The sequence below is a fragment of the Pantherophis guttatus genome, chromosome 2 (genome assembly GCF_059756535.1).
Source record: "Pantherophis guttatus breed Tessera chromosome 2, ASM5975653v1, whole genome shotgun sequence".
NCBI lineage: Eukaryota > Metazoa > Chordata > Lepidosauria > Squamata > Colubridae > Pantherophis > Pantherophis guttatus.
In genome coordinates, this window is record NC_142064.1 from 56,750,329 (window position 1) to 56,775,281 (window position 24,953).

At 38.2% G+C, this 24,953-nt stretch overlaps 1 protein-coding gene across 2 annotated transcripts in view; it reads right to left on the reverse strand.

Annotated features, from left to right (window-relative positions):
• Positions 1-24,953, reverse strand: part of MARCHF3 (membrane associated ring-CH-type finger 3) — a 130,103-nt gene that overhangs the window by 73,510 nt on the left and 31,640 nt on the right. For both annotated transcript variants that reach the window (XM_034409990.3, XM_087886019.1), the window contains exon 2: positions 6,668-6,757. Coding sequence is in view for 1 of the 2 variants with exons in the window: in XM_087886019.1 (XP_087742145.1) it covers positions 6,668-6,757 (90 nt within the window). In the remaining variant the exon portion in view is untranslated. The remainder of the gene's footprint in view (positions 1-6,667; positions 6,758-24,953) is intronic.

A 24,953-nucleotide genomic window follows, 5' to 3' on the forward strand; every position in this document is an offset into this window, starting at 1 on the left:
TATTATCTGTCAATGGAATCAAATCCCCACCAAGGCTTCTTTCCTATTATCACTAGTCTGTTTCCATATCATTTTCTTAAGTAGTAGAGGGGAATACCAGTTTGCCACCAGGAAATATATTTAAAAGCTTCAAAATGTGTAAAGATCAAGAGAATTTCATTAACTAGCTCCCTGATTCTAATTGTAGGACATCTTTATCATCATTGTCTGACTTTCTATATTCAGAAGAGGGTTGTTTTTTGGTTGTTTTTTTTTTTTTTTTTGAGAAAAAGAGAAATAAGCAAAAAAGGAAAGTAACAGGATTGAGACCTTCTTTGATTCTAATTGCCTTAATAGATTCTTATCATTGGATTTAAATTAATTAAATGTGTTTATTTGCTTAGGAAATTTATTTTAAGTTTATCAGCAACTGAACTGATTGTCATGGATATGCTCTATGCAAGTCTCCCTTCCAAAACAACAACAATTTTTAAATAAGTTGCTTGCAAATCATGTTAGGGGATGGAAGTACTGTTTGTTGCAGCGTATTTTCTGTGCCTCCCTTCAAATTGAGAGTTGAGCCCTGGATTCAAGCTGTGTTTCCTCCAGACTTTATTAGTCATAAGAAGCTCAAGCTGGCCAAATTCCTCTTTGCCACCCTTGGTTATGTTTTTCTTTTCCTGCTGACATACAACATTTCACACTCCCACAATCTGCAGCACAAGGAGTCAGGCACATTATTTACTATGAGATGTTACTTTATAAAGCTCAAGTTTGAAAAACAACAGCGCCCTCAAAGCAGCTGGATGTATTAGATAGAGCAAAGCAACAATGGGAAGATTACTCCCACCCTCACCTAATACAATAACAGCTTTAGATGAAACACCGAGGTTGTTTAGCAACTATCCCAGAGCATATTAGGAAGCAGGGATACCATGTTTAAACCATCAAGAAGAACTACAGGCAAGCTGAATTCAATTACCCAATTGAATTAATTCCTTAAAGTGAGGTCATAGCATAACTACTTTTTGCAATGTCTTTGCCTACATTTAATCAGGGGAAATCACAAGATTTGGAGAAAGTCTAATTCCAAGGCATGAGTTTTGGCTTCGCTACGATAGGGCAAGATGACCCACTCATTTGCGATTTCTTCCAAAATCTACTTTATGTAACAACATGCTTTTACAACAGATATGCTCCTGATTCTTCTAAGTGTGCCCTGAGGGATGGGGGGAGAATTATGGTAGTCTATTATAATCCAGCAGTATTTATAAATGTGCTTCTACAGGTCATGAACAAAATGATTTTTCATTCCACAAAGAAGCAAAGCTCAAATATAAATCCAATAATAACAGGGAAAATCTGCAAAATTAAAATATTCTTTATAAGGAAGTTATTTTGATAAAGATAACCCTTGAGTCTATCTATTCTATTAAAAAAAAACCTGTTCTCACTATCTTATCAATATGTTGAAAGTGCTGGCTGATATTAACATAGGAATCTATCTAAGAATTTGCAACAATGTTGGAGTAACATCCATATTAATAATTTATTCTTCCCCATAGGCATTTAACTATGTATTAAAATCAATATTATTCTCAGATAAACTTTTTGAAATATCTCTTTAAACAGGGAAATATTCCTTGGGATAATTATCTAAGGTATTTAAAAGAATTCAAGCAATACGAAAAGCTTCAATCTTCACATATCTCAAAAGAAACCTTCAATCCTGTTGGAAGTATATTAGATTGATTCTAATTAAGAAAATATCTGCTTCCCTATGAGACAAGTTAATTCACATAATGCACAAATGAAGGATCACCAATTATGAAATGTCTTCATTGCCCCAAATATCTTCAAACTTCTTTGTAAATCAAACAAGGATGGGATGGCCCAGGTATTGGAGTAGCCCTGGTCTTATGGGGCCCATTGTCTTACAGAAGCACAATCATAATTGAGAAGGCCTGATTATGGTGAAGGGATCCATAGCAAATCTTTCCCAGTTCTTACTGGAGAGAGGCAGAATTAATCCAGAGCTGGCTGGTAAGAATTTAGGCCTTGAACCATGTCGAGCAGGGCTGTCAAACTCGCGGCCCACGGGCCAGATACATCATGTGCTGGCCACGCCCACGCCTGATTTAGTGAAGGGGAAAAAAGTCCCGATAGTCAAGTGACACCGCCATGACATCACAAGTCTGACAGCTCTGATGTAGAGCTTTAAATGGGATGACTAGCATTTTGTACCCTACAGCAAGCTGACAGCCAGTGCAGGTCACAAAGCAGTGGGTGTCATAGCCCCATTATTATACTGACTCCCAAGTACTGCATCAGCTGAAGTTTTCAAATGATCTTAAGGACAGTCCATATAGAACACTTGTAGTAATCCAGTTACAAGATCACAAGGCCTGACTGACCATGAATGACTGTGATTGGTACATCAGAAGTAACTGTGCAAAGGCCCTCATGATCATGGTCTTCACCTGCTATTCAAGGAATTCAGACAGATATCCAGATTGCAAGCACTGTAAACTCCATTTGGAAAACTATGATCTCATACAATTGTACTATCTTCATATGCAATTGGCCTTCGAATCCATAATTACTCTACCATTCTTTGTCTGAGCCTGTTTTTCTTATTTATTCTTAACAACCCCTAGGTATCAGGTTAAGATCATCCTATCCTCATCCCATGCCAACAGATGACCTCACCCAGTAGGTTTATGTAAATGTTGAACAGCAGAGCTGAAGGGGGCTAGAGCTGTGACATTCCATAGCAGAAAGTCCAAGGGTTTAATTCTGCTCTCCCTGCCCCATCTTCATAAACTGGAACAGCCACTGAAGAAAGAGGAGAGCCACTACATAACAATGTTCCTCATTCACAACTCTTACAACTGGTCCAGAAGACTATTATGGTTGATGCGATCAAAGGCCATTGAAAGAATCAGTAGGACTAGGAAGTCCATACTACCTCTATCCTGGTCCTGACAATGGTTATCTAACAAATGATCATTGTAGTTTTTACATCATATTTAGCTTCTTGGCTGATCAGGATTTGGATAATAAATTCCATCCACGATTGTCAACTACCTTCTAAAAAAATCTTCCATAAAAACTGACAGATGCAAAAGACAGGACCATGTGTAACTTTCCCTAATTATGCCTACGCATAAGAATCTACTCAACAAATACTTAACACTATCTTGACATTAGATAAGAATCGGTGGAATTCAAGCAAGTCAATTTGTGCCTAGAGACTCTAGTCTAAGCTGATTACTCTTTAGACTCCTCCCCCAGGTTCTGCCACTCCTTCTACAAAATCCGAGATTGTGGGAAGGCTGGGGAAGGAATGGAAAAAGAGTAAGCCTAAATGGTTAGTGAGCCAATGGCAAGTTATTTCAAAAATGACAAATTATTCCAACTTGGATTATGGCTTGAATGTGTTTCCTCAGCATCTTTTTAACATAATTTTGTTTTTAATTCTGTTTTTATCTTTGTTTTTTATACTACTATATGTTTTTATTGGAAACAATCCAGAGTCATTTAATTACTTAAATGGGTGGTGCAGAAATTTGATAGGTAAATATAGGAAATTTCACATATTTTCCCCATAGTTTCCAAGATTGTCCAGATTTAAATCTGTGTATTTCTTGTTTCCTTAATCTAATCCAAAAACACATGAGTTTGTAAAAAATAGGAAGATAGTCATTCAGAATACATTGGGTGGAGCAACAGCTTCTTGAGAAAATGACACATTGCCACCTGTTTTGATGAACGAAATAAATGCCCCTACTTCAAGGATGTATTCACCGCTATCAAGCTCAGCCTTCTATAACTCCTGGCAGTTTTCACTAACCAGGTAAAGCAAAGGTCCAATTCAAAGCTGGCTGAAATAACAACAGAAAATCCTGTCCACTTCCTCAGGATCCACAAGTTTAAACCAATCTCAGATAACCTCATAAGATTAGACCTCTGTCACCTGAATCAGACTTGTGCAACTGGCATCCAGATAAATTTTGGATAGTTTTAATTTTGTAAACTCTTTACAACAGTTCTGACATTTTATCTCTAAAGAAACAGAACTTTATAAAATTCCCAATATGCCCTTTGAAAACCCAAGGAAAACCCATTAAGTGCAATTGAGTGTGACAAAAGTAAGGTCCCACACAAAGGCAGACGGTTGCATCAATAACGGGATAGTTTCAAGATCACATGAAGTGATAGTACCATTTTATACTGCACTGGTGAGACCAAACCTAGAATACTGTGTCCAATTCTGGTCACCAAGATACAAAAAAGATGTCTAGATCCATAAAGCATGCAGAGAAGAACAACAAAGATGATAAGAGGTCTAGGGGCTAAACCATAAAATGAACAACTGAAGGAACTAGGTATGTCTAATCTAAAAAAAGAGAAAGACTAGGGGTGATATGATAGCAGGCTTCCAGTACTTCAGGGGCTGTCACAGAGAAGACAGTTCTCAATTTATTCTCCAAAGCACCTGAGGGCAAGACAAGAAGTAACAGGTGGAAGATCATTAAACAGGGATCCAAATTAGAATTAAGGAAAAATTTCCTAACAGAAAGAACTATTAATCAATGGAACAGCTTGCCTCTGGAAGTTGTGGGTACTCCATCATTGAAGATTCTCAGAGACTGAACAGCCATGTGTCTGGAATGGTATACGATTTCCTGTCATGGGCAGGGAGTTGGACTAGAAGTCCTCTAACATCCCTTCCAACCCTATTATTCTATCTTCTATCTTCTTCTGTCTCAAACCCCTCTTTATCTGGTTTATTATATTCAAGGCAGAACTCCTGATACTCTTCTGTTTCTGCCTAAATATCTGTTTCTAAATAACTATGCAATGGGTATATCTTGTTTTCTAACTGCTGTTTTACAAGTCTTTGTTCCCTGTTCCGGGCTGCACTTGCAGCAGCCCAGGTCATTGAGACTTCTTCCATTCGAGTTCAGACTTTGTTTATGTTGTAAAAGATCTCCTGCCAAGACAATGCACTACAAGAATAGGTTTCAGCACAATCCCCAGCAGCTCCTCTGCAGTCAGTGTCCGCCTCCAATATCCCCAAGCTTTCTGCACTGACAACACAAACTACCACTGGCTCACTGCCAATCAGATGATCTTCCTCATGCAGTCCTTAGTTTGTTCTTTTCAACCTTCTCAAGGCATCCATCTACTTTTGGGGGGTATTTCTCACTCCTCTTCCTCTTTGTTCCAAACCAACTCACTCCAATCAATATACTATAACGAATCATCTAGTCATTACTGTCAAGAAAAATATATTTCTACTTCTCAGTTATGTCATCAATACTTCATTTTATTCCCTCTACATACAGACCAAGAAACCGAAGTTATATGAATGCTAATGCTACTTTTATTATAAGAGTAAAGATAAAGGTTTCCCCTGTCCAGTTGTGTTTGACTTTAGGGGGCAGTGCTCATCTCTGTTTCCTAGCCAAGGGAACCAGAATTGTCCAAAGATGCTTCCATGGTCATATAGCTGCCATGACTATATGTCAAGGTGCAAAAAATGTTGCTACCTTTCCACTGAAGTGGTACCTATTTATCTACTTGCATTTGCATGCTTGTGAACTGCTAGGTTGGCACGACCTGGGGCAGGAATGGGAGCTCACCCTGTCACATGATACTTGGATCTTGAACTGCCAACCTTTCTGTTGACAAACCCAGCATCTTAACCACTAGGCCACCTCACCCCTAGTAACAGAATCTTAGAAGACTAAATGCACTTTTCCCCTCCCTGCCTTTTATAGGCAAGAGAATTAGGGAGAGTCATGGCTGAGATACTTTCACAAATTACATTCCAGCTTTGGACTCAGATTTCTCTTATCTGGCCATTGTTTTGGTTGTAGCTCTTCTTCCTGTTCCTCAAGGTTATTCTCACAGCCCCTTATAATATGTTTAAAAACAATCTGATATCAAACTGTTGTTTTATATCCATAAACTATGTTAAAAAACACAGGTAATTATTGATAATATATAAAGCATTATCAGCATACAATAATAATTCCTACTCCATTCTGTCATCTTTATACCCCAAAATGTTATCAACTGTGATAAAATACATTAAGAGCTCCAAAATCAAATTAAACATGATAGGGATATAAAGGACATTCATAATATGTTCTTCAAAGCATATTAATGGGTAAAAATAGTTCATTTGTAAAAATACTCATTATTACATTTATAATAATCACATTTATAATTAATGTTATAAAATAATTCCCAAAGAATGGTTGGAATACATTTTGATCCAATTTATACACATAAGAGGAAACCCATATTTAGCTAAGACATGATTTAGAAATTTAAACTAAACCATATTTAAATGGTTCTTCTCTGTATCCAGTGAAGTAAACTGTTGCCAAGTCAATTTAGCAGCTGTATCAGAAAGTGTTATTATGCAAACATGAAGTCTTGTTTGCAAGTTTTTCATTAGGAAAACATGGTTTGTTATTGCTTGATTCTTATAGCTGAAGAAAAGGGACAGCCCCAAAGTTACCCATCTGGCTTTGCGCCTAAAACAAGACTAGAATTCAAGGGTCTCCCAGTTTTTACCCGGATATCTTAACCACTACATCAAATTGACTCTATTACATTATTGGCTTCAAAATCCTGAGTTTCAATATCTGTAGAAATTAATGTTTTGCCTTACCGTATTATTATATCTTGATTCTTTCCTTTCTCTTTGCAACTGAAGTCAGACTTAAGACAGCCTCTTAAGAGATGATGGCTCTTGCTTTTCCTAGGGAATACAGTAAATCAAAATTGGTTAGCAGCTCCATCAACTTTCTCAATGACCCTAAACTTGAATGATATTTAACTAGAAGATAAAAAAGATTTATTCAGTTTCTATCCCTCTATCAGGTTTCTGGTAGCAGCTTTGACTGGAAGTAGTTAATTCCAAGAAGAAATATCTCAGAACTCTGATTAGTAAGATTTATCAAGGGGGTTAAACCGAACCCCAGTTCCCTACTTTGAAAGTCTAAGTTAGTAAGATATGGGTGGTTTTTTTTTTCTTATTCACTTTCTATATAAAGGGGAAGAGGCTTTTCTTTTTTGTTGTTTTGGAAACAGTTAGTAGACTTCTTGTCAGTTAAAGAACTACTCGTGTTTCCCCAAATATTTCTTTGAACCGTGAAATAAGCGCTTGGTCTTATTGCCATGCGCTCAAAAGCCCAATTGGGCTTATTATCAGGGGATGTTTTATTTTGGGGAAAACAGGTAGCTCTCACCCATCCTTTTTACCCAGAGGAAATTCAATAGATAAATAATTGGTAATGTTTGTTTAACATGGGTGATCCAGTTAACTGCCCAACTCAGTTAACAGGCTGTTCTCTTTAGAAAGCAAATCTAGATTCGTCTAGATTAGTTGGAACAGTGTGAGTGTGTATGGATGGTGGTGGTTGAATTTTAATATGATTTTAAAACAATGATGAATGGCTATTCATCTCATGTACAAGTTTACATTGGGTATTTTGTATTTTTAAGAAGACAAATTAATAAAGAATTAACTTGCTTAATTAAAGATATCCGTTTTCTCTCTTGCCTTTAATGTCTCTCCTGCAATCTAGCTGCTGAGCCAGCTGACTTATATGAAGTATATTCAGCTGCATGACCCAAATGTCATGCTCTGAAGTGCATACTTGTGCACAGAATAAGTCTCCGTTAAGATGGTATTTTGCCTAATCCACTGTGACTGCCCAAAATCTCCTGATATGTCTCGGTAATGATAAATTGTCTTATCTCTGTAGACTTTGAATTTTAAAATTAATCTAAAATGACTATCGGTATGCAAAAGAGTAGAAAAGCAAATAATTCACAAAAAATCTCATTATTCTTCTGTATAATGAGTAGACAAGTAGAAAGCAGTAAAGACTCTTCAACAGGCATTTTAAAAAAAATTAAAACATCCCTTTTTCTCAGAGGAAATTCAATAGATAAATAATTGGTAATGTTTGTTCATCATGGGTGATCCAGTTAATAGGCTCAGAAAGGAGGTTTCTCATCCTGTAGTTCACGGGTGTCAAACTTGTGGTGTCACGTTGCCGTTACGTGACGTATTGCAACATTTTTCTCCTTCGCGGAGCTGGGGTGGGCGTGGCCTGCATGTGACTCAACCGGCCTGTGGGCCAGCAGTTTGACACCTGTGTGTGTAGCTCAAATGAAAATCCAGTGTATTCATCAGCCATATGTTCTGTTCTTGCCATATTTTCTCATGAACAGTCAGGGTTTCAAATCTTTGTTAAGCACAGGTCTATAAGAGAGTCCCTAAGAAACTGATCCAATTTAAGATAAAAGCCATGTTCAAGATTATCTTGTGACAAACCTACTTTGGGCATAGTTGAAGGACCATTTTGAGAGAATTTTGGACGTTGAACCACTTGGAGAGAAGTTAGGAAAATGGCAACTATCCAATAAATTCTAATTGCAGGATCAGAACTTTAGAAGTTCTGGCTATCTGAAGTTTTTCTGCAGTGATGCTACCGTATCTTACTTGGACACAAAAGAAATCCTGAAGGGTAATATCTTAGGGTCATAATTTAAGTGGATCATCTTATTTGTCTTAATGTCAGAGCATCAGGAGAAAACTGGGGTTCTAACAACAGAAGAGTTATTTCAGTATAGTTCTACTAATTCTGGCTTGGTGTCAGAAGAGTTTCAGGAAGATGAGGGAAATGATAATCACCTCAGGGAAGAAATATTAGTGTCCTAATGGACAAGAAAAGATAGGATGAGAGGCTGCAATCTAGCTGTAGCAGAGAATCAAGGATCAGCTGTGGGTTGGCCTGATTCCTTTCAGACTGCAATATAATCAGAGGTGATAATTAAAGTGGGGTATCTGTTTCACTAGATCTGGACATGTTCTGTATACCCTTGGTAAAACAGTGACACCTACTGGGCTATAGAAAGTGTAACTTTTCTGGCATGGCACCTGCCCTATGTAACAGCCTTCCCAACCAAATCTGGCTGACCCCAACTCTATTGGGTTTTTTGGGAAGGCTGTGAAAACTTGGCTTTTTCCCTGGGCCGAGGGCTGGGAAATTAGCAATGGGAGCATGTGATTGATGACTATGGATAGTATACTGGACCTCAACTTGGTTTGTTTTTGAATTCTTTTAATGCAACGTTTCACCATCCAGGGCTTTTTTAGATAGATGGGTGGCTTAATAAATTGGGAGGGAGTGTAGGCATTGCGGACACTATCTGGCAGTGTTTCTGGACCTTTCTGCTGTGTTTCATTCAGAAGGTTCCAATCCTTTTTGGAACATGTTTACAAGATAGTGCAGAGGGACATCTGTTCAACCTTATATATTTGGCTGATGGAATTCCATTGCATTCGACCTTGTCCCTTACACTGCTTGAAATCACTAGAATACCATGTTTCCCCCCCAAAAAAGACCCTATCTTATATTTTTTTGAACCCTGAAATAAACGCTTAGTCTTATTGCCATGTGCTCAAAAGCCCGATTGGGCTTATTATCAGGGGATGTTATTTTGGGGGAAACAGGATAGGTGATTCCATCAGTGTGTTGATGCCAACCAGTTCTATCATTCCTTATAATCTAACTCCAAAGAGGCAATCAGTACAACAGAATGTGTCTAATCTCAACAACATGCTGGATAAAAGAGAAGGCACTGAAAGACAAGGCAGAGATGTTGTTGATAGCAACTAATTGGACTTAGCCATTAAGGTGAAACTTGTTTTATATGATTTTTTTACTATCCCACAAAGAGCAGACTTTCAGTTTGACGGTGTCCTTTGCCCATATTTGCAAGGTGGAACCTATGGCAAGAAATGTGTTTGTATAACCGGCTATAATACCAGTTGTGACCTTCTTGATCTGGTCAGATTTTGACATAGATATATCTGCCTTGGTTACAATCAGTCTTAACTAATATAATATGCTTTATATGGAACATTTCTGAAATTGACCAGAAACTGCAAATACAGTATATAAACTGTTAGCTAAATAAAAGTATGGGGATCACATGATGTCTGCATGGAAAGATCTGCAGAGGCTTCCAAATGCCCATCAAATATAATGTAAGTGTTGTTTATATGAAGAATTATAAAGAGTTTAGAACCTGATTATCTGAGTGATTGCCTGGTTGATTTTGCAAGAAGCTGTCCTTTAGCGACCACAATTGGGACCAGCAACTCAGTCATTAAGTGAAGCAGTCATTAAGTGAAACTGTGTTTATCATCCTCAGCTTTTGTTTGCTTTACAGATTTGCAAAGGTAATAAATTTGAGGACTTTTTCATCATCATAACAATTGTGAATGGCTGCTAAATAAATTAGCTGCTAATCTAGGATAAGTGTAATTGGAATTATTTTATTATTGTGATTTATCTTTTGCTCTATTATTGTATGCCTTGAGTGCTTATTTAAGTCAAAAAGTAAGGCACAGATAACTAAATCACAAAGGATTAAACTGTGAGGCCTGAATTTAAAAAATAAGATTTTCTCTTTTATCTCAAAAAGAACAGACAGAAGGTCAGTTGCCCCAAAGGTTTCTTAAGATATACATTGGTCATACAGACTTACTTTGCTAATTTGATTTGAAAGCAATATTACAGAGTTATTTTTGGAAAATGAAACAAAAAATCTAAAACTTGGTTTGTAGGTATTGCTGAATGTGCCAACATGCCTAGCACAACTTATCCTGTTAACCCAGTTAAGAATGGGTTTCCTGATGTATGTTTCAATCAAGTTAGATCATGAATATTCTATCTTGATTTTCTCCCCATGCTGATGTAATAATTCAGTCTTTTTTTTTTTTTTTTTACCAAGCCAAACACAATGTGCACCAATAGCTTGCTTTCTTCCAAATCTGGAACTTCTAGTCATTTCAAAAGTAGGATTTATTTTTGTTTGCATGACCTAAAGACAATAAAAAATGATCTAGGTTTTCTTTCCTTTGTTCTGAGTTATATAGATGTGGCCTCTGGGGTTCGACAATTTGACATTACAACTATCATGGAAGTGTTTTAGAGTTTGAGTCAATTTCATGCAGCCTATCTGGTAACTGTCACTTTGATTTTCTCAAATTTCATCCGGATGATAAAATAAGCTGGAAGTTTAATCAAAAGAGGAAGTAACCCCAAAGCACTCGAGTGGTTAGTAGAGTTCAAAGGATTGTTTCCAGAACAGATTCTTAAATGTTAAGACAAAAATAAAATGCTAAGATTTTCCTTGTGATCAGCAGGGATCATTTGTGGGAACTGCATTTTTTGTTTATTTATTTACTCAAATCTTTACACATGCTAGTCTGCCTGCTTCCATATGGCAAACAACAGAATTGCAAGCTATTCAATTTTATTTTCACAAGCACTCTGGAAGAAAGGCGAGGTTACAGGTAGCTGAAAGAAAATGACTGGCCTAAGATCTCTCTAGTTATGCAATGCCCAAGCGCCATATTCAGTTCTGTTTTTCCAAGCTGTAGTCCAAAACCTGATCCCATTGAATAAAATCTCATAACAATGCAATTTAATCTGTTTGATATTCTGATCCAAACCCAAATAGGTTGACTTTTTATTTCTTTCTGCTTCTACAGTACTGACCTATGCTATGCTCCTTTCCTTTTCTGCTCACTGAGTAGGATAGATCCTACTGTTTTAAGCATCTATATTGTTGTTTTAAGGATCTATACCCATTATAAAAGCATATACTTACATTACAAATTTCTCCATTCAAATGCCTCTCTCCCACTATTCTGACCATTCCCCTTATCAACCCTTCTTAAAGGCCTTTTAATTAGGGTTGCTTGACCATCCCCATGCTATATTTGATATAACCTATCACTGTGTATTCAGCATGCTTCTTATCCATATTGTTCAAAGCATACCTTGAAGCAATTCATCTACAGTTTTTGAAGGATTATATTTTCTTGGAGGGGTGGGAGTCTTGGTCAAAGCTCCAAGCGTTTCTTTAAAAATATGACTTTGGAGGCCCAGGTGTTTACATTTTGATTATTGCTTGGCTTTTATATTTTAAAAGCCATATTTCATAGTGTAAGAGATGTGTTATACAGTATGTGATCGATTTATCTGGCCTACATGCCAGATAAGCTCAGTAAATTGTAAAAACAGTTGAAACCAACACTATTTTAAAATTGCTTTGGCAAGGATTTAGATTATCTCTTGCTTCTGGCTTGTACATGAACATTGGTTATGAAGTCAACAGCACTGACAAAGCAACTGAAACCAGAAAACAAGATATGACAGGAGAAGTCTAGAGATGAAAAAGCCAACCTAATAATAATGTAACAACACAGGATTTTCATCTGTAGTTCTAATATAATTTGGTCACGTTTTCACATTCCACATTCATAATAAACAATGACAATAGCAGTTTCATTTCTTATTTCCCTCCTTTCTTTATATTCTATCACTGTAACTTTATGTATTTCTTCAACATAATTCAGATCCTTCATTTCCATGAATAGATATTAGAGCTGGGAAAAAGGGGGGAAGAGAGTTTTGTTTTACTGAATCCCATTCCTCTGCAACCCCTTGTATCCTCTGAAAATCTGTTCCAAGAGGTTGAAGGATCTTTGTGAACATCTGCATAAATCTCTACTTAGTCACATTAATTTTTGCAAAAGAAAGGACATTTTCACTCATGGAAAGTCTTAGGATTCCAGTCCATACACCTAGAGGAACCAGTTTTAGTACAATCCCTTCTTTTTCTTGATACTAATAGTAGCTGTGCACATCTATATGGATAGAGTAGTTTTCTTCAGGAACATATAAGAAGGAAAGAGTAGCTTTTCTTTTTCATGAGTTATGCTTCAGAGCCAGATCAGAGCTCACATCTTCTAATTTAACCATAAATGCATATACATGTATAGGGGGACACGGTGGCTCAGTGGCTAAGCTGCTGAGCTTGTTAATCAGAAAGGTCGGCAATTCATTGGTTCGAATCCCTAGTGCTGCATAATGGAGTGAGCTCCCATTACTTGTCCCAGCTTCTGCCAACCTAGCAGTTTGAAAGCACATTAAAAAATGCAAGTAGAAAAATAGGGACCACCTTTGGTGGGAAGGTAACAGTGCTCCGTACGCCTTTGGCATTGAGTCATGCGGCCACATGACCATGGAGACTTCTTTGGACAGTGCTGGCTCTTCGGCTTTGAAATGGAGATGAGCACCTCCCCCTAGAGTCAGGAACGACTAGCACATATGTGCGAGGGGAACCTTTACTTTTACCTTATGTACAGAAAGAGTGAAGTAATAGATAAGAAAGGAAAAGCTTCTCTTAAAGACCCAGCCTTGGTATACCACTTGGACCCGAAACTCTTCCAACCGCCTCAACAGAATTTAAGTCAGAATTAAAATGGCTAAGGTGGACTGTGTGAGGGCAGTGATGGGGAGTGATGGGAGCCCAGCTGTGATTTTTTTAAAATTTGATTTATATCCTTCCTTTCTCTCAGGAGCACATGGAGGCAGTTCAAGTATTCTTTTCTCCCTCCCCACTACAACCATGCTGTGAGGATAAGTTGGACTGGGGGACAGTGACCGGCCTAGTCACGCAGTGAACTTACACATCTGAAGAAACAAAACTCCTTAATTACACCCCCCGCACTGGCTCTCACATGCAGACTTAGTCTGACTGGGGCTTGGTTATTCAGGGCATAAACGACATAGAGCTGCCTGAGCAGGCAGCTACAAATTATGTTTGCATCTAGTGATTCTATGTTTGGAAATTCAAATTTATTTGATCTTTGACTCCTTGCCATCCACTGCCTGACTCTTTTTAACAGTAAATAATTGCTCTTGCACCAGAATTGGCCTCTTCTTCTGCTTCTTCGTTTGTGGCTAACTTGGGATGTTTGATTAGTCCTTCTAATATCCCTGGAACCAGAACATCCTGTTAGAAGAAAATAACTGCAATTGAGCCTAAATTACATTCTCAAATGAAATTTCCCCTCTGTCTCTCTGTAAGTCACACTTTTAAACTCTCTGTTTAAAATCAGAACACAAATACTGAAGAGTCACTTATTCAGAAAAAGAGAAAATAGAGATACTCTTTAAAAGTATTTTTTAAAAATATATTTTCTAGATATAAAAAGAAATTGTGACTTAATATTTTAAGTTGAACTTGGCATATATACAATAAACTATATCTATATTTGATTTTCTAATCAGCATCAATAGTTTTAATCAGTGGTGAATAACTTAACAACTGGTTCTCTGGCTGGGTAGGTGTGGCTAGTTGGTCATGTGACTGAGTGGGTGATGTTATTCATCACACCCAGCCCCGCCTCCCGGCCACTCGCCTCAAAGGCAGAGGTAGGATTCAGCCGGTTGGGGCTAATGCCATCACTGGCTGGTCCTGCCTGTTTTTCAGCCTGTTTTTGAGGCTGTTTTCAGGCCATTTTGGGGTTGTTTTCAGACAGTTTTTCGGGTGTTTTTCGGCCCATTTTTCGACCCATTTTCAGGCTGTTTTGGACAAAAACAGCCCAAAATGGCTGGAAAACGGTCCGGAAAATGAGCAGGGGTGGGACCAGCCAGTGGTGGGATTTGCTGGTTCGCCGAACAGTGTAGAATCTTAACTACCGGTTCCCCCAAATTGGTGCAAACTGACAGCAGCCCACCTCTGGTTTTAATCATATTAATGACTTTTAACTAATATCCATAGATTTTTAGACTGCAAAGTTTTCCCCTATACACAGTGGTGGGATTCAATTTTTTTAACAACCGGTTCTGTGGGCGTGGCTTAGTTGGGGGTGTGGCTTGGTGGTCATGTGACTGGATGGGTGTGGCTAGCTGGTCATGTGACCGGTGGGCATGGCTATCAGCATAGGGACTACAGAGGGCTGAAAAAAGTCATTTCTGACTGGTCCTCGCACTTTTGACCGGTCCTCACACTTATGACCATCCTCACATTTATGCCTGTTGCGGCATTCTTAACAACCGTGTCACTCATTTCACAACTGCTTCTCTTCACCATGGTGACAAGATAGGGCAAAAACGTAAAATGTGAGGACAGTCGTAAGTTCGAGAACTGGTCAAAAGTGCGAGGACCAGTCAGAAATAACTTTTTCAGCCCTCTGAGTAGTCCATATGCACAAAAGGACTACCCAGAGGGCTGAAAAAAGTGATTTCTGACAGGTTCTCGCACTTTTGACCGGTCTTCGCACTTATGACTGGTCATCATTTATGCCCATTGTAGCATTCTTAACAACCGTGTCACTCATTTCACAACTGCTTCTCTTCACCATGGTGACAAGATAGGGCAAAAACGTAAAATGTGAGGACAGTCGTAAGTTCGAGAACTGGTCAAAAGTGCGAGGACCAGTCAGAAATAACTTTTTCAGCCCTCTGAGTAGTCCATATGCATAAAAGGATACAGCAATAGAGAGGGATGAAGGAAGGGAAGGGAAATTAGAGTAGGAGTGAGGGTAAGAGAGGGAGGAAAGGAGGAGAAGGAGAAAGGAAGAGGAAGTAGGGAGGAGAAGAAGAGGGGGAGGAAGAGAAAGTAAGAAGGAAAGAAAAGAAAAGAGAGAGGTGGTAGGTTTGAGGAGAAAGATTGCTGTACAATAAAAAAGATGAAAGGGAAGAAAGCCAACCCCAAACAAATATGAAGATATTAAGATAAAGAATGAATTGTTAAACTTTAAAGAATAAAAGAGAACAAATATGAATAAATAACAATAATTAGAAACACACATACAAACATACAATGTATTTTCTTTGAACAGAGTATTTGGCCGGTTCACAAATTTAAACAGTGTTTAGTCATTTCAATTAAATTTACAATTTCTATATTTCCTTTTTGCCATATTTATTCCTCATCTATTTTTTTAAAAAAACCAATATTACCCTTCATCCTCATCTCTAATCTTAATCAAATTCAATTTTTCCCTTCTATTCTATATTATACCCCCTCCCATTGTCATCTATTTTTATATCCATCCTCACATTGGTTAATTATGTAATATTACAATTGTTTAATACAAATTCAACATTTTAATATAAATAAATTAGTTATATAACTATCTTTTTTGTATATTAATCAATATGAACATGAATATTCCAATTATTTCCATGCAATCCAATTTCTTACAAATCAATTAATTATATTTACCAATAATAATAAACCAAATAATTTCCCCCATATATTCCTCCAAACCACAACTCAACCATTTCTGCTTTCAACACAATATACAATTAATAGTATCTCAATTATTACAATTCCCTAGTTAAATAGAGCTTTTTTTCTTTTGTGTTTTAAAATCTTGAACTCTCCTCTTTTGCCCTAAATTTCCCATTGTTTGCACCTACCTTTTTTGGTGAGGAAAAAGAAAAGAAATCTGCCTGCCTAATTTTCCAACGTTGCAGCAACAGCAAAGCCAACAGCCTGCTGTACTTTCAGTTTCGTTTTTCAGCATAGCTAGGGGAAAAAAAATCTGCTCCAGCAAGCAGCAGAGCCCTGAGCAAAACAGCTAAGAGCAAATCAGCTGAGAGTCGGGAGCCGATCTAATCAAGGGCTCATTAGCCTATGCTGAAGGTCCGCTGGCCAATAAAATTACAAAAAAACATCGAACCATTTGTTAAATTGCTGGCTTGCCCGCCCCTCGCCCACCACTATTTATTGGCAATAAATAGTGGTGCGGAGGGGCGGGGCAAGGGGCGGGGCGAGCCAGCAATTTAACAAACAGTTCGGCCGAACCCCCTAGAACCGGCAGAATCCCACCACTGCCCATACTTCTAGATTTGTTTTGGCATAGTTTTTAAAAATATTTTATTATGATGATTTTTAAAGTATGACATAATATTCCCTTGATATATATTTTATACATACACACATACATACACACACACACACACATATTTATATACCATTTTTGTCATTATCATTTTTATCATATTTTGGTATCTTTGAGAATTATGTTTACATTAAATATTTTAAATATACCATTCTTCAAAGTTTCTATCTAATTATTAAGTTAACAAAAATAAATGTTATGCCACTTGGAATGTTTTTGTCAAAAGAAAAGGTAGCATGTAAATCACGTGAGTAAGTAACTACCTTCTTATTTCTTTTAATCTCCATTGTTTGTCCTTTTCTCTTTCTTAATGGGGTCTTCAGCTCTCTATGGATAATTACACATGACAAAATAACAATTTCTGTCACAATCCTCACCCTGATGTAGGATTAGCAGCCTGATAAATTAAACAAAGCAACAGTGAGTATAGATATGTCTGTAGAAAGGGGGAAATTCCATTTACTTTCTTTTATAACTCTTAATTGCCCAGCCCTCCTGCTATCCCTAAAAGTCAATGGTTTTGAGAGACTGACTGGATAAAAATCAACCAGTAGCTGTGGTGAGCTATAATCATTTTTACTCAATATTTAATGACAATTAAACATAGAATAACATAGCAATTGCTAACAGTAAAAAAGAAACAGACGGCATACCATATTTCAAACTATGTCACCCACATTGTGGTAATACACCAAGCATGTAGGGAAAAGAGGAAATAAGGAGGAGGGACCTATTTGAGTCCATCTTGTGGCTGTATTGCAGGATTTTTTTTCTTCTATTAGAAGCATCCTCTTAAGAGTGTTTTGCTATAAGCAACTGTTCTTTTAGCATCCCAATGTTGCTCATTCTGTTCAAATAGGTTTACTCAATGCACGGCACATCTAGCATAATGAAATGGACGATTTCATTGATCAAATCTGCCCCAATCTGTTGTCTTTATATGTGCTGGTTTGCAACTCAAATAATTCTCGACCAGCACAGTATTCTTTGGATGTAGCATCTGTTTACATGCATGTTAACCTCCAAAACAGTAAATAAGCTTTGTTTGGCCTAGATCTTTTCAGAAATCTTACCATACGTTACTTATTGCATGTAGATAACAAAAAAGCAATAATAAGCAAGCATGCATTAGTACTTGTGATTCCAAAACCCTGAGCAGAGTAGAGCCTGGCTTTCTACATCTTTCTATATAATTTACGGCATCAAGAAGAATGGCCAAGATTATAAAAGTTTTTGGTGCATGACATTTTGGAATGCCGCAGATATAAATAATCCAAGATCATTTATGAAGCATGGAGTTGATTTTATAGATGCATTATGGCCTGAGGTCGCTAATGGAAAGCACAGTATTAGTGCCTTAAAGTAATCATGAAAAAGCCATGGGTGATGACAGACAATACTAAAATAATAAGAAAAGCAAGTCTTCAAAAAAAAAAAAAACCTGCATTAGGGATCATATTGGTCGCTTATTTTAGAAGTTTATTTTACAAATTCTCAATTATACTTTTATATATTTTACTCAAACATTGAAAAGCTACAATGTACACTTTTCAGAGAATGGAATACAATACCATAAGCTGTTGTTTTCATTTCACATGTGGACTAATGGTTGGAAATTTGCACTGAATTACAATTTGAAATAAAATGTTTATAAGATGATTTTTGTTGGTGTTTAACGGTTGAGAAATTGTCAAAAATGTATAAAGGAGTTTCAAATGTACAGGTAGTCCTCAACCATTTGTTTAGTGACAGTTTGAAGTTATAAATGACTTAAGGCCGGTTTTCACACTTACAACCTTTGCAACATCCCCATGGTCACATGATCAAAATCTGGGTGCTTAACAACTGGCATTTATTTGTGATAATTGCACTGTCCTGGGATCATGTGATCACTATTTATAACCTTCCCTACAGGCTCCCATAAGCAAAATTAATTGGGGAAGCCAGATTCATTAACAATAGTATTCATATACTATTAGATACATATATAGCTCCATAGTATTTTACAGCTCTGAACGGTTTACAAATGTTAGCATATTGCCCCCAACAAACTGGGTCCTCATTTTACAGACCTCGGAAGGGAGGAAGGCTGAGTCAACCTTGAGCCGGTGAGGATCGAACTTCTGGCAGTGGCCCTGCAATACTGCATTCTAACCACTGTACATGTATTTGTGACAGTTGCACTGTCCCACTATTAACTTTTATGATACGCAAATTTAAATCCTGATAGAGTTAGGATGGAGAATCGTGATGAACCCATCGAGTAACTTGCTAGTTTTAATACCACAATCATTACAATTTGTTTATTTTATAACATTTATAGTTGCTCATCTTATTTCGAACTGTGAGCAATTCCCAAGCAACAAATAAATCAACATCAATAATAAAAGAATTAAAACCATATACATTAAAAAATCTGGGACCAAGTTAAACTTCTCCATGTAGCCCATCACTAAATCCTCTAAATGGCATTGAAAAAAAGTTTCAGTTATACTATACATAGTGGCCTCTCCACAGAAGATTTTTAAAAATTCCAAATGACTTTGTTGCAATCTCACTGAACGTATGCATGATACAGTACAGAGGACTGATAGTCAGAATTGCCATCTTGCGTAGGGTTATAATATTTAACCTTCAGTACATATTCACTCTATAAGTTGAATAAATAAGGAGAAAATTTGCAGCCATGTCTCACGTCTTTGATTAGAATATATATTCTAAGGCATCCTTGGATATTTACATCTCTACCAAACAGAATTTCAGTATACTTCCATTTTTATTTGACCTTCTTTGAATTGAGTATTATCTGCCATGACAACTGCATACCAATTCAAAGTCGCAGCTTCCAAGTTCAGAGATCTTTTAGAAGAATTTCCCTTGATTTTCTGTATAAGCTTCCATCTTTGATATCTTTACAGATGCCATTTTAATATTGATTCCTGTTTCTTCCAACAGCTTTCTGAAATTCTTTGTTAAGCCCCTTCCAGAGATCTTTGTTTTTCATGCCTTTGGCTTCTCTTTTCTTCTTGGCTATTTCTACTGCCTATTCTAATAACCAGTTTACTTTTTTCCCCTTTTTCCTGGTCTTTGACAGTTTCTCTTCAAATTCATCCTAAAATCTTTACCAAGAAAACCAATAACAAATGCATGTTTCAAAAACCCTGTCTGAAAAGTGCAGTCAAAACCTGTATGAACATATTTCAATGTTTGGAAATGGGTTATCTGTCCATCAGAAGCACTACCCCAAAGAATTGCTTAATAATGCTGCGAAGGCATGTTGGTTGAATGTATTCAACTACCTTTTACAAAATAATGAACAAAAACACTTATTAAAGGCAGACTGCTGCAAAGGAAATTTCTTTCAAAACACAGTTTCTCTCCAATCTCTCTGTGTGTACTATAAAGAGAGCAGGGGGGCAAAATGCCAAGGAACAGGAGTAGTAGTGGGGAGCCAGCTGGATCCCATAAAAATACAAACAGCTCATTTAATGAGCCAGCGCATATTGCTGACTTTATGTGCTATGTTATCTCACAGCTGCATTTCTAAAGTTCTGCACAGGAATAGTGACTAGTATTAAAGAACGTAAAATATCTATAAAGTTAAATAATTTATTTTCCGAAAATGTTTTCCAGATACATAAATTGGAATTCCTCTCAAAATAGAAATCTTAAATCTAGGAATAATTTCTTTATAGTTCTTTGATTCTGAGAATGTGTTTTACAGAAAATAAAATTAATGAGGTAGGATTCGGTTCTCTGAATCTAAAGTTATATCATCATGCTTACCTATTGTTAAGTATTACATACTGGAAAATAACAATTGGTGTTAATTTTCTAATTTGGTCAATTTTGGAATATACTTATATAGCATCTTTGATTGGATGGGCAGTATTAAATATATTAAAATATATTAATATACTAAAACCAAGCATCCCTGGAAACAACTGCCAGATTAAAAAGTTATGGAATGTAATGTCTAATAAAAAACAATTGACTTTTTTTCTCCATACCAGGTTGACTAGCTTTAAAAACTGGGGAAAAGATGGTGATATGAAAAAATAGGATGGAAGAAGGGATATGGACTTTGGGCCAACTGATCAATGAAGAAGATGAATGTTTAGCATATGCTATGTTAAGAAATAAATTTTATCTAGCAACCCAATGGCAATATTTACAACTACAACACAAGTTAATGGTAGCATTTTCAGCTTCTAGGACACCTGAGATAGTAGAACAACTTGTTAAAGCTTTTAAAACTAAAGTAAGTGATACTACCGTGTTTCCCGAAAATAAGACCCTGTCTTATATTTTTTTGAACCCTGAAATAAGCGCTTGGCCTTATTGCCATGTTCTCAGAAGCCTGATTGGACTTATTATCAGGGGAGGTCTTATTTGGGGGGAAATGGGGTATTAGTTTATATAGATGTTTGTAGACATCTAGAGATATGGAAATGAACAGAATAAAAAATTAGAGATTCCTGTATTGTCTACACCAGGGGTGTCAAACTCACATCGTCACGGTGGCATCACATGACATATCAGGACTTTCCCCCCTTCACTAAACGGGGTGTGGGTGTAGCCGGCATGTGATGCATCCAGCCCACGGGCCAGGAGTTTGACAGCCCTGGTCTAGACCAGGAGTATGCAACATTAAACACTCAAAGAGCCATTTGGACCCATTTCCCACAGAAAAGAAAACATCTTGAGCCACAAAAACCCTTCCCGTGACTGACTATTTCTTGAGCGGCCACAAAACTAGCATATCTAGTTGAATAAAATGTTCTGTTTTCTTCTGAAACTTTTCTTTTCTTGGACTTATCCATGGTTGGCCTACCAGAGGTTGAAAAGCTCAATAAATCATGTGCTGGCGGGTGTTGCACATTGGCAGTTGCGATGCATATTTTGAGTGACAGGGAGCCACAGCAGAGGAGTGAAAGAGCCACATGCAGCTCCAGAGCCGCAGGTTGCTGACTCCTGGTCTAGACAATGGAAGTATATGTTAACTTTTATACCAAGAGTTTCAATGGACCTCAAATTACAACTTATACAACAAAAACCAATATTTAGAATGTATTGGACTCCATTATGTTTGAATAGAAAAGAACTGTCAAAAAGAGCACTTTGTTGGAAATGTAACAAGGATAATGCTTCTTTAAAACACGTCCTATACTTACTAGGCTTTGGGGCAGAATAGTGACAAAAGTGGTTCAATTTTCCCATGAACCACTTACCTACTACTCAAGATAATGAAAATGGATTCTGTGTCCTTACTATGACCAAAAGACTGATATTGCAGCCCAGTGGAATGATAAATGTACAGTATGGCTTCTTTCACTGAACGGATTCAGTGAAGACTTGATTGTACTTGCCACTATGAGCAGATTCCCTGTAGACATAGAATTTGTATGGACAAATATAATGAAATGTGGGAATAATTTTTACAAAATACAGTAAGTTAAAAATATACGCAGGTGGCATATAAATTTAATAAATAAATACATACATACTTGCATAATATTTTTATTAAATAACTAGCTGTACGCGGCCACACGTTGCTGTGGCCCAGTCTGGTGCTTCCGCTGGGCTAAAAGAGCGAGGCTGAAGTTCCAAACTCTCCATGAACATTTGGTGGGCATGGCCAACTCGACGTCACTCACTTTCATCAGTCACATGACAGCCCCTGAGCCACGCCTAGCCAGCTGGTGATTAGAGCAGAGAACCGGTTGCTAAAAACCAATGGGAACCACAAAATCCTCCCTCTCTGTCTCCCCCTCTCTCTTTGTATCTCTCTATGTCTCTCTCTCTCCCCCGTCTGTATCTCTCTCTGTGTCTCTCTCTCCCCCTCTCTCTGTATCTCTGTGTCTCTCCCCCCCTCTGTATCTCTCTATGTCTCTCTCTCTCCCCCCTCTGTATCTCTCTATGTGTCTCTCTCCCCCTCTCTCTGTATCTCTCTATGTCTCTCTCTCTCCCCCCTCTGTATCTCTCCATGCGTCTCTCTCTCCCCCTCTCTGTATCTCTCTGTCTCTCTGTCCCTTCCTCTCTGTGTATCTCTCTCTGTCTCTCTCTCTCCCACCCTCTCTCTCTGTATCTCTTTATGTGTTTCTCTCTCCCCCCATTTCTCTGTATTTCTCTATGTCTCTCTATCCCTCTCTCTCTGTTTATCTCTGTCTCTGGTCCAGCCTCTTCTGCATCCTTCGCCATCGCCCTTACCTTTTCAGGCCAGGCCTTTGCAGCTTTCCGCACCACAGCAGAAACTCAGGGGCCCCCTCCGTCCTCTCTACACAGATGTTCTCTGGGGGCTCGACGGGGAGATGCATAGCAGGGAAGGGAGGGGGTGCGGCGGGGGTTCAAGGCTGATTTGGGGCTTCCTGCCCGAAGGAAGAAAACTGCAAAGCCAGGAGCCATGCACACCCCACTGGACCCCTGCTGCGCAGTTCTCCTACCCACCTGCCAAGGGCAGGGGAATGATTAAATCACCTGCTCTTCCAGGTGAAACAAAGGAGGGCCAGCCATGCTCCCTCTTGGCCGTTTCCACCCCTCGAAGCCACCCCGGAGCCCCTTTTCTGCCAGAGGCTGAAATTTTCGTGTAGGCTCCGTGAACTGCCAGAACACCCACATGGGAATCAAAGGTGGCACTGGTCAAAGGCGACCCCGAGGCTCCAGTTGCCTCCATCTCCCCCTCATCGACAGGATTCGCATAGCGCAGGTTAGTGGCTGGTCTTTCTGACCTCGGGTCCTGTGGTAGCGCTGGGCCAGGCGTGATTTGGGCCAGGTGAGGGACTGAGGATTCCTGCTCGGAGGACCCAGGCAGCCTTGTTGGCAGGTGTTCTTTGGAGGGAGCCCCGAGAGCGGCTGGCGAGGGGGATGGGCAGCAGCGGCGGGCGACGCTAGTTCGCGGGGTGGCTGGGGGAGGGGGAGGTCAGAGCCAGGGTCGGGCGGGCCCCACCCAGCCCTAGAAGCGCCAGCTGTGAGGGCTTCCCAGCGGGGAGCCAGCTGCCTACCTGCCGAGCCTGGTGGCAGAATATGACCCTCGGGCGTCTCTGCCTTCCAAATGCGCAGTTTCTTGGAAGCAATATGGAGAGTCTAAATATAAGGAGCAAAAATCTGTTGAGCGTAATCAGGGCTGGGAGACAGCCATGTTGGTTTTACGTCCAGCAGATGGCGCTGTTTTTCAATGTTTTTCAATGTTTGTCAATGCCTTTAATGTTTTCCAATGTTTTTCATGATTTTACCTGTCACAGGTGTGACATGTATATAATATAGGTATAATATAGGTATAAACACGCCCATAGTCGAATGCAATGTTGTGTCAAAATTTGAAAGCAATTGGTGAAGAACTTTCGGAGATGTGCGGTTATGTACAAATGGACATTTACATTTTTATTTATATAGATATGTAGTATTGTAAGTACTGTTAAAATGATTTATTATACTGGTTTACCTCTTTATCATATTTCATTTTTTTGTTAAAGCACTTTTTTGTTATTAATTAAAAAGCAATAGAAAAAAGTAAGAAAATATATAAAGCTAATTCCACCTATCACTATATATACATATTTCTAATAGATGCTCCAAATTCAGAGAAAAGAGACATCCAAAATTGACTGGCTGAATTTTAGTTGCATTTTCTATTTGTGCAGCTTAGGGAGTTATGTAGGAGATTCTTTTTGTACAATAAGTGAAGAATATTCAGGGATGAAATTCAGCAGGTTCTGACAGGTTCTGGAGAACCGGTAGCGGAAATTTTGAATAGTTCAGAGAACTGGCAAATACTACCTCTGGCTGGCCCCATAGTGGGGTGGGAATGGATATTTTGTAATATCCTTCCCCTGGAGTGAGTTGGGAATGGAGATTTTGCAGTATTCTTCCCCTGCCATGCCCACCAAGCCACACCCACAGAACCGGAAGTAAAAAAAAAATTGAATTTCACCACTGAGAATATTTAATATTTTTATTCATCTAATGCTATTCTTATTTTTCCATTCAAAGGCAGTAAACATGGCTCAAATCATTAAAAGACAGAATTGAAAAATAAATAAATAAAATCAAAACAAGTAAATCCACTTTAAAATATGCAAATAATTATGGATGAAGAAATATGCCTTAACTGATCTACTGGGAGAAATAGTGGAGGTAAGTGCAACAGTAATCCCCATACTTTGGGAAT